Below are 10,249 nucleotides of genomic sequence, written 5' to 3'. Positions count from 1 at the left end.
GGAAACTGCTGGGCTTTCAAAGGGCATCAGGGCCAGGTTGTCATCAACTTGCCAGCACGAGTCTACCTGACTGCCATCACAGTGCAGCACATCTCCGAAGATGCCTCTCCAAGTTGGACCATCATCAGTGCCCCCAAAGACATTGCTATCTTTGTAAGTCTGCTGGGCACTTCTGCTGGGGGTCTGGCCCAGGTGGGAGCTCAGGGCGAGGTCTTGCTTGCTTTTTGTGCATCCCCTGAGCTCTGTGTCCTGCACTCTGCTGAGCACTGCTGTGCTCAAGATGTCCATTCTTCTCAAGATTCCTTCTGGCCAAGCACCTAAGGGTTCTTGGCCAAAACACAAGGCAGAGACTGAGCTCTACCCTAACCAATGCCAGAGCCCTGGGAGAGGCTGGGTACATACGAGGGCTGGTCCAGCCTGTATTTTCCCTCTTTGCTGGGATGAGCCCGACTTGCTCTCCTTGTGCTTTGCTTCCAAGGGAGTGGATGCAGAGAGAGAAGAGGAAACTCTCCTGGGGGTGTTTATCTACAATGTGGAAAAAAACCCCACGCAGACTTTCCCTCTGAAGGTATGCTCAACATGTGGGGGCCAGGGGGCACGGAGCAAAACAGGTTTTCTTGCAAGTCCGTGGTTGGGAAGGTGCAAATGTTTCCTCCCTGGGCAGAGGGTCCTGGATCGCTGCTGAAAGAGGCCTGGTGGGGCTTGGAGGGCAGAGTAGCATGTGGTTGTGGTGGCTGAAGGACAGGGTCAGGCCCATGGCAACACAGCTCCTGAGAGATCCCTGGCTGCAGCCAATGCTTAAGAAAAGCCAGATGCACAAGCAGCCACACCACCCAAACAGCAAACAGACCTTGTGCCATGGAGAAACTGGGACAAGTGGTGGCAAAAGCCATCAGGCATCACTGCTGTTCCACTCTGTGTCCTGCTGACAAGCTGGACAGTGTCACCCCTGCACAGAGCTCCCCTTCTCTCCCATTGCTCTCTGTCTGCCAGGAGGAAGGCAGGCAGAGCGCATGGCAGGGGCTCAGTGGGGTGACACACCAGTGAGTGACTGACACACCAGTGGGTGACACACCAGTGGGTGACACACCAGTGGCGTGACACACCAGCCCCATGCACAGAAGCACATCCTCAGCCCGTGTCATCACAGAGCAAGGGGCAGAGGGAAAGGAGGAGCAACCCCAGCTGGGCCAGCCTGCAGAAGATTCCAAGTGCCTTCCCTTGCCCCCAGCCTCTCCAGCAGCCCTAGTACCAGCAGGGAGCTTCAGATCCCTATTGCTTCTCCCAGCTTCTTTTGGGAGCTTGGGAGCAGAAACAGGGTTGGCAGGGTAAGACATGTTGATTTCTCTGTTGATTTTAACACCCTCCTTTTCCCTCTTCCCAGACAATGCTGCTCCCCAGAGCCTTTTCACGTGTCAAACTTCGTGTGAAGAGCAACTGGGGAAACCCGTGGTATGCCTGAATTTACCGAGTGAAGGTTCATGGAAAGATGGAAAACCAGAAAGCCTCAACCCAGGGCCAAGACAAATAAAGAAGAAAACACAAAAGAAGAAGAAAGGGCAGGGGGGAGAAGGGAAATGGGGAGAATGATGTGGCAACCCAATGTTGATTTTAGAAGATGCATGTGGGACTGTGTCAGGTGAATTTTAGGTAAGATATTAGGAATTACAGAAACCCCTCTGTTGAAAGGGATCCACAAGGTTCATCAAGTCCAACTCCTGTCCCTGCACAGGACAGCCCCAACAACCACACCATGTGTCTGACAGCTGGCTCAGTGTCGTGACCCATTCTCTGGGAAGCCTGTTCCAGTGCCCAAACACCCTCTGAGTGAAGAACCATTTTTCTGGGTGAAAAATACCTTCTGGGTGAATCAGAATCTGCTGAGTTAGAGGGGACCCACAAGGATCATCAAGTCCAACTCCTGGCCCTGAACAGGACCACCCCAACAAGCACACCACATGTCTGACAGCTGACTTGGTGCAATAGCCAACTCTCTGGGGAACCTGCTCCTGTACCTGACCACATTCTGGGTTCTGCTTCTTCACCCAGAAAGTTCTTCACTCAGAAGGAGAAGGTTCATTACCCAAAGGTTCCTCACCAGTTACTTCTGGGTAGTTACAGGCTCTTTGGGAGGGGTAGGCAGGACAGAAGAAGTGTAGATGTCCCTTCCATGTCAGGGGTTCCATGGTTCCATGGCTCCATGATTCTATGACCAGTTGTTTCCATCCCATCTCTTGTAACCCCCTGACACAGTGCTATATGTGTCCTATCCCAGAAGCAGAGTGGAAGCCACAAGTCCAGGGTTTAAGACAATGGCAGAATGCATGGAAACATTTACTCCTTGACCATGGATGTGTAGTGAGAGACTAATTTGTGCCAGAGCCTAGCACTGTTGACTAAAACAAATAAAGCCATAGGCCCTGGGAATTGTACTTCAACCTTTGCTTGACCAGTAGAACTGTAAGCAGTAAATAAGGAAGCAAAGGATGGGGACTCTACCACCTCCCTGGGCTGCTCCTTACCACCCTTTCAGTGAAGAAATTCCTCCTGATGTCCAACCTGACCCTCCCCTGGCCCAGCCTGAGGCTGTTCCCTCTCCTCCTGTTCCTGTCCCCTGGAGCAGAGCCCGACCCCCCGGCTGTCCCCTCCTGTCAGGAGCTGTGCAGAGCCACAAGGTCCCCCTGAGCCTCCTTTGCTCCAGGCTGAGCCCCTTCCCAGCTCCCTCAGGGATTCTCCAGCCTGGCCCCAGCTCCCTCAGCTGCTCTTTATCAGACTTATGGCATATGACTTCTAGCTTGGAATTCTCTGCAAACCCCTTTGTAGCAACCTTGTGCTGCTTTACTGTCACTTAAGACAAGAATTTAATTATTTTGTTAGCAAAAATTCAGCTAAAAAAAATAAAGTCTTCTTAACAGCAACGTAGCATTAAAAAGCATCATTCTTTATTCAGTCAGATGCATGGGGGATAGCTCCTCCCAAAGCCGTGCATGCTGAGTACAGGAAAGTTTCTGTTTATATTCTGTATTTTTTATGCATATTCATTGATTATCCCAGACTAAACATTCATATGATAATAATATGATACATATAATTATGCATATGATTTTTAGACATATATTTTTTTATACATACATATGATTTCCCCAAAATCCTTTACACATTCATTCTTCTATCCTGGGGTTCTCTCTGGTGGTCCTTGGTGGTTGTGTGTTGGAAACTGAGGTATTGATGATTCCAAGATTGTAGAAAGTCTCTGTCTGTCAGCCCCCTGCCAAAGCAGAAGCCATCATTGGTCTGTGCTGGTTTCCAGGTTGTTTATTCTGTTGATCTCTCACATGTTCTGCTGCCCTGCCCAGCTCTGTCCTGCAGGGCAGCGTGTGGGGCTCTGCCCTCAGTGGGATGTGATAAACATTCAATACCAGAAACTGCCTGGGCTGCATTTACAATAACGTGCCAATATCTGTCACCTACGTTGGACAGTGTGTCCCCAGCCTGAACCAACAGAAAAATGCCAACACCACAGTGAGACATGGAGGGCATGAAGAAGGAGAAAAAGGACAAGGCACACCCAATTTCCTCCATCTTGTCCCCTTTGGACCCCTCATCTAGAATCCTAAAATTTTACTTTTGCACCCGTGCCACACTTAATTATTACTGATATCAAACACTCAGGGCTTGTAATTCATGCTGTAAGATTGAAAACTCTTTTCCATGGACAGAGATCACAGCCAGTGTCTCTGGGGGCTCTGTCCAGGGGGGTTCCTGACCCCTGCCAGGGTCCCAGGGCAGCCAGAGGGAAGCCCTGGATTCCCACAGTTGTGGACCCCAAGGTTCCAGGTGACCTGGCTGAGTTGGCAGGACACTGAGGTTGTTGGTGAATTTCCAGTTCTTCTTACACAACAGTCATTGTGCAGTTTCCATAGGCCAGTCATTCTGGAACAAGCTTTGTGTCAGCTCACCAGGTGTAGGCCATTTATCATCTGGTAACAATTTTATTTATGGCATTATCTTCATTCTTCCCCTTAACCCAGAGTTTCAAATTTAAAAAAGGAAGAACTTTTAACTGTGGTAATAACATTTTTAGTACTCCCATAAAAAAAAAAAAAAAAAAAAAAAAAAAAAATCAACTCGGGAAAAATATTCTTTCACATGACCAGTGTATGGAAGTAGCTTGCTTTATTCAGTTGAGCTTCAAGTCTGAGTTGCTGGGGAATCCCCTGGCAGCAAAAGCTCTAGCAAGTGTCACTGTCACCTTCCTTATGAATCAGACAAGTAAAGCAATCTTATATGGAAATACCAGCAACTAGTAAGGAAGCCAACTTTAAGCTATGGCACAGAATGAGCAGTGAACAGCTGAGCAGTGAACTGTGCAGCAACTAAAATCTACAGGTGTTACATTTCCCGCTGTTCCTTCAAATAATACAGGAAAGCTACTGTTGTGGATGTGAGGCTCTTTTTTTTTTTTAATTTCCTTGAAGATTACGAGTTTAATTCTTATCTGACAGCTGAATCTCAAGTCACAAAGTTGTGCAAAACTTTGTTTAAAAAGTCCAACCTTTTAAACAAAGTTGGTCTTGGAAACAAGTTATGGACTATGCAAGGGTAAATAAAATAACAAATACATATTTCACAGTTATTTTCAAATTTTATAATACCTGTCAATCATTTCAGACCCATTTACTCAAGTGTAAAGCCAAGCACTGAAATTTCACACTAAACAAACTGTCTCTAGGCAACACATTCTAGAAGTGCCTTAATAAAGGAGATCCCTTTCCCAGAAATAATAAAAACTTGCCTAGAATAAACCACAGTCATCACTGAAACTGTGGGAAAACCAAAAAGTCTCCAACAACATTTTTAGTGTTAGGGAATCAATGCATTACTTCATTCTGGACAGGATGTTGTTCTGGCCAGGATGTGCAACAGAAATAATTTCATCCACATAGCCCGGGTTATGCAGGGAAAATCCATGATATGGGAATTTTACCAGATTTTCCACAAACTTTATACAGTCAAAACCCATAGAGATACATTGATTCAAAGCTCATTGGTTCCAGGTTACACAGGCCATAATATTTGGTTTCTTAATGGTTACAGATCTCTTGGACTCAGATGCTAATTAGATCCTCATTCTTATCTATATCTTATCTATCTTTTCCCAGATCAGGTGTTATGTTTGGAGTTGATGGTTGTTTATGGTCGTTGATGGTTGTTACCTTTTGTGTATCTTTTGTGCTACCCCCAGCCTGCAGAGATGTTAAGCTCATCAGGCCTGGAGTGGTAAAACAATCTTTTGACAAGAAACTTAAATTCCTTTCCATCTGGGCAAAGGCAAACAAAACCCCTGACTAAAGTTATAAAAAAATTGTAAACTTAGAAAATTATAAGTTATATAATAACTTAATAATAATGTAATTATTAAATTATATATGTTTATAAAAATTATAGATTATATTATAATATATTATGATATTACAATATAGTATTCTAATATTATGTATTATTATATTCTATATTATTATATGATATTATATATTATTATATAAAGTGTATAAATAATATAATAACTTAATAATTATATAATAACTTATATAATTATAAGTTAAAATTTCCAACAAGAGGACCCCCATAACATCTCACTGAGCTAGAGGGTTGTAGAAGCATGGACTCCTTTTTTCCCTAGAATTCACGGCAAAGGTGAAGCCTTTGCACAATTTCCTCCAACTTAGGTGCGATGGCAGTTGATATAAAAATACATAAAGAAACCAGTGAAATTATTTCTCCTGCCAATGGCCTCTCTGACTGCTAGAGAAGAAAAAAGAAGCTCTTCTATTCAACACCTCATCCACAATCCCCTCCCAGATACTCTGTTAGCACTCAATCCTTCCTTCTTCAAATTGTATGGCAGCATTGTTAGCATGAAAGGATAGAGCTTGCTTTGCAGCTAGAGGAGGAAATAAACCATAGAGGACACTTTCAGGGTCTAAGAAGCCTGAAAACATATAGAGGGAATAGAATTCCTGCATCCTGAGTTTGCCAGCCAATGTCCTGGTTTAGCCACCAAGCCCCACACAGCCGCTGCCTCTCTCCCTTCCCAGAAGGAACAGAGAGAGAATCAGAAGGGTAAAAGCTGGAAAATTTGTGGATTGAGATAAAGACAGTTGAATATGGAAAGCAAAAGCCACGTGTGCAAACAAAGCAAACCCAGGAATTCACTCCCTGTTTCCCAGGGCAGGCAGGTGTTCAGCCATCCCACAGAGAGCAGGGTTCCAGGCCACATAACAGTGACTCCTTCCCCTCCCTCCTTCTGCCCCCCACGTCATGTACTGAGCATGAAGTCGTGTGGTGTGGAACGTGCCTCTGGTCACTTTGGGTCATCTGTCCCAGCTGTGTCTCCTCCCAACCCCCTTGCCAGCCAGGCAGTATGAAAAGCAGAAAAGGCCTTGGCTCTGTGTGACCACTGCTCAGCTGGGGATGCCAGCCTGGCCAGGGAGAGAGAAATGGCAATGGTTTCTCACAGTGGCTTGGGAGAATTTGTAGGGAGTTGTAGGAATGTGGTCACTTGTTAGTAGAACCAATCTGCAGGTGGTGCTTTTCCACCTTGTTTTTCTGTTCTTCTCAAGGTGGTGTGTGAGAAAAATGTTTTGATTAGCTAGCCAATCAAATAGAATGTATCGTATTTGTCTATATAAGCCAGAGAATCCTTTGTATTAAAGCTTTTTTTTTCTCCTCTTGCAATTCAGTCTCTCATCTGTTCTTGTGTCATTCTTGAGCAAGGGTGACACTCAGCAATAACAAAAACATCTCCATTATCGTCCCTACATTCAGCACAAATCCAAAATACAGCCCCATGCCAGCCACTGGGAGGGAAATTCCCTCAGCCACACCCAGCACAGTCACTTTTTGCTATTTCAGCATCAGACATGCCACTATGAGAGACTCCTGCTACTGAGCTGTGCCATATCTTCTTAGCATTATGTCTTTGATAACCATTGCCTCATTTCAAGATTCTTTTCTTATCCTTATTTTCTTGCACATTTTGATGCATGCAGTAGCAGAAAGAAAACTGATGTCAAAGGCAGCCATCTTGAGGTAGTGACTAACGAAGTTAATGTCCAGTGATCAGCCATGGCTTGTAAGAAACAGTCCATGCAAACAAAAACATAAAAAATCAGGTTTCTTTCTACTGTATGGAGTTTATTTTTCAGAAATGTTTTACAAGGGATTGTAGGAAGATGAATTAAGAACACAAAGCTGGCTACTCCTTCTTCACCTCCTTCACAGGAGGTTCTATTCAAGGACATTTTCCATGGTTGATTCTTAACTGATTGCCATTTATCTCAATGTGGGATCGGAGAAGGTGAGGGGAGCAGCTTGTAGACTTTTTAATGGGAGTACTAAATTAGGGAATATTATTCCTAGACCATGATGGGGAATGCAGCCAAGACATCTGACCCCCATTGACCACGGCATATCCCAGATCATACATAGTGTCCTGCTTGAAGTATAAACCTGAAGGAAGAAAAAGCAAGGAGGGGGACATTTGGAGTGATGGTGTTTGTTTTCCTGAACCACTGTTAATGTGCTGGAGCCTGGTTTTCTGGAGGAGGGTGAACATCTTCCTGCCTTCCTGGGAAGGAGTGTGTTACCTCTCTATTTCGCTTTTTCTTGCATGTCTGGCTTTTTCTTTCCCCATTAATCTGCCTGTATCTCAACCCACAAGTTTTCTAACTTTTACCTTTCCCATCCCGCTAGGGTGAGAGAGATTGAGTGACCTATCAGACTGCTGGGGTTAAACCATGACACTCACACAAGGGAACAACAGCTTTTGATCCATGACATTTGGGATTATATCCAGCTGAGGACTGCTGGGTTGTCTGGGGAAGACATATACCCCAGCCTTGAAGGACCAGGGAAATAGGTACTGGCACCTTCCAGGAATTTGTTTTGGAGTTTGGCCCACTTCCTTATTGGCTTGTTACTGTAAAGACTGCCCAGACTTCCCAGATATGCTTGCTTAACCAGCTGATCCTCCCCCTGGGAGCAGGAATAAAAGGCTGGCACTGCTGGCAGTCCTGGCAGACAGGCAGCTCAAACTGCTTTGGCACATCTAGCTGTGGAGTGCAAGATGAGAAAGTCAATGCTCTTCCTTGGCTTTCTTGTTTTCCTTGGTCTGGCTCTGCCAGGCACCCAGGGAAAAAAAATTCCCAGATGTGAGATGGTGAAGATTCTACGTCAGAATGGCTTTCAGGGCTTCGAGGGCACAACTGTTGCTGACTGTGAGTATAATGAGCTGCCACTGCACCCCTCTGCCTGTACCACCTCTGTCCATCTCAACTTCTTTTTGATCTTCCAGCAGTACTATTCTGTCCCTCCATTTCTTTGACTTCATCTTTTCCTCATCCCCTTCCTTGCTCCCTTCTATAGTTCACATAACAAATACTCATCTAAAGTTTGTCCTTCCAAGAATTTACCCATCCTGTTCTCAAGGTTATGATATCTCCAGTTTAATTACTTCTCCCCACTCCATTCATCCTGAATAGTGTCATACCTTTCCTCTTACTTACCCTCAGCATACCTTCATGCCCTCCTCTGGGATCTCTCTTCCTCCTGCAGGGATGTGCCTGGTGAAACATGAGAGTGATTATAACACGAAAGCGTACCATGACAATGGTTCAAGCAGGGACTACGGCATCTTCCAGATCAACAGCAAGTACTGGTGCAACGATGGCAAGACCTCTGGATCCAAGAATGCCTGCAAAATCAGCTGCTCAAGTAAGTGGCAGGACAGAACAAAGAACCTGTCTGTGTTCATTCCATGAAAGCACCTGCTCTGTCCATGACACCCGCCTAGCAGCTGCTCTGGGCATTTCTATCTGTCCTTCTTCCACCCATCTTCTCAGTGTCCCACCTACCCTTCCTGATAGACACCTTTCCTTCTGCCAGTCTGTCCCTGCTCTTCCTCTGCCCCGTTTTCCTCCACACTGATCTTTTCTCCTTTCTCTACAGAATTGCAAGATGATAATCTTGGGGATGATATTCGGTGTGCCAAGAAGATTGCCCGCGAGGCTCATGGCCTCAGTCCCTGGTAAGGATATTTGCAGTGGACACTGGGGAAGGGTGGGCAGAGGAGATCAATGACATTGCTGTTGACTGAGGGAGGCAGGGGGATCAGTGGATGGGAAGCTGGATTTGGTGGATTTGGTTCTTCTCTCCAAAAAAGGAGAGCTCTGGGAAAGGAGAAGATAGGAATCCTGTCTTGCAGCACCTGCTCTAATTCCCTAAACTGCCCTCCTCTCCCAGAGCTCTCCTTTTTTGTTCTCTTTCCCTTCCCCCAGCTCGCTTAGATTGAGAGCATAATAATTTTCATTTATTTGTATCTTTCAGAGAGATCTTTGAGAGTCTTCACCCAAGACTCTCAAAGATTAACCAAGTCTGTTTTCATAACCAATTCAATCATAATCGAACTCCTCAAGTTACACAATGTATTTGCTTTTTCAGGTATGGCTGGAAAAACCATTGCCGGGGCAAAGACCTGAGTTCCTTTGTCAGGGGCTGCTAAATCGCTCCACGGGTGTCGATTGTTTCCGCAGGATCACCAGAGGTGGAGAATGACAGCGTTTGGAGAGGCCAGGGAAATGCATGGGTGTGGGGAATTAAAAGCAGTATAAGCCAATAAGATAGAGTGGGCACTGTCTAGTGCTAACTCTGGAGGCCTTCACACTGCTGCAATGCAAACAGAGAACTTTCAGCTCACAGCTTAATAAAAACTGGTGTAGCAACAAGCCATTGCTGGTGGAGTTTCAGCCTTGATTTACTTGCATAATCCTGACACAAGATTTGGTTGCCCTACCAGGGCTTAGCAACATTAAGGACTTCTCTCTCCTTTTGTATCTTTCTCTGTTCTTCTTCACCCCTCCCTTCCTCCTCTCTTCCTTCCCCTTTAATTTTTTGCCTATTCTTATTGGAGTGTTTGTAGTGAGGAAATACAAAAGTTTAATGAATACTGCATAAGACATGCAGAATTATGTTGCCTTATGACTAAGACAGTCACTGATTAAGACAGATCACTGACACAGAGAGAAAACTATGCTGAGATGTGACATTACTCCTTAAATTTATCTGAGCATCTGCTCCCGGCTGGTATGAGGGATAGGGCACTGAAACATATGGGCACCTGGCCTGAGGGAATACAGCGTTTCTTATCTTTCCTTGAGGAAGTCAGTCAAACACAGCCTAGAGTGCAGGC

General features: G+C 45.3%; 1 protein-coding gene across 1 annotated transcript; it reads left to right on the top strand.

Moving 5' to 3' along the window:
• Nucleotides 1-8,083: 8,083 nt before the first annotated feature.
• Nucleotides 8,084-9,789, top strand: LYZ (lysozyme). The gene is made up of 4 exons (XM_021527728.1): nt 8,084-8,279; nt 8,617-8,775; nt 9,010-9,088; nt 9,502-9,789. The coding sequence occupies exons 1-4, from the start codon at nt 8,129-8,131 to the stop codon at nt 9,560-9,562; spliced, it is 450 nt and encodes a 149-aa protein (XP_021383403.1). The 5' UTR covers nt 8,084-8,128; the 3' UTR covers nt 9,563-9,789.
• The last annotated feature ends 460 nt before the right edge of the window (nt 9,790-10,249 follow it).

The sequence above is a fragment of the Lonchura striata genome, chromosome 30 (assembly GCF_046129695.1).
Source record: "Lonchura striata isolate bLonStr1 chromosome 30, bLonStr1.mat, whole genome shotgun sequence".
NCBI lineage: Eukaryota > Metazoa > Chordata > Aves > Passeriformes > Estrildidae > Lonchura > Lonchura striata.
The sequence above is the reverse complement of the archived record's forward strand: the minus strand, read 5'-3'. Positions and strand labels throughout refer to the sequence as shown.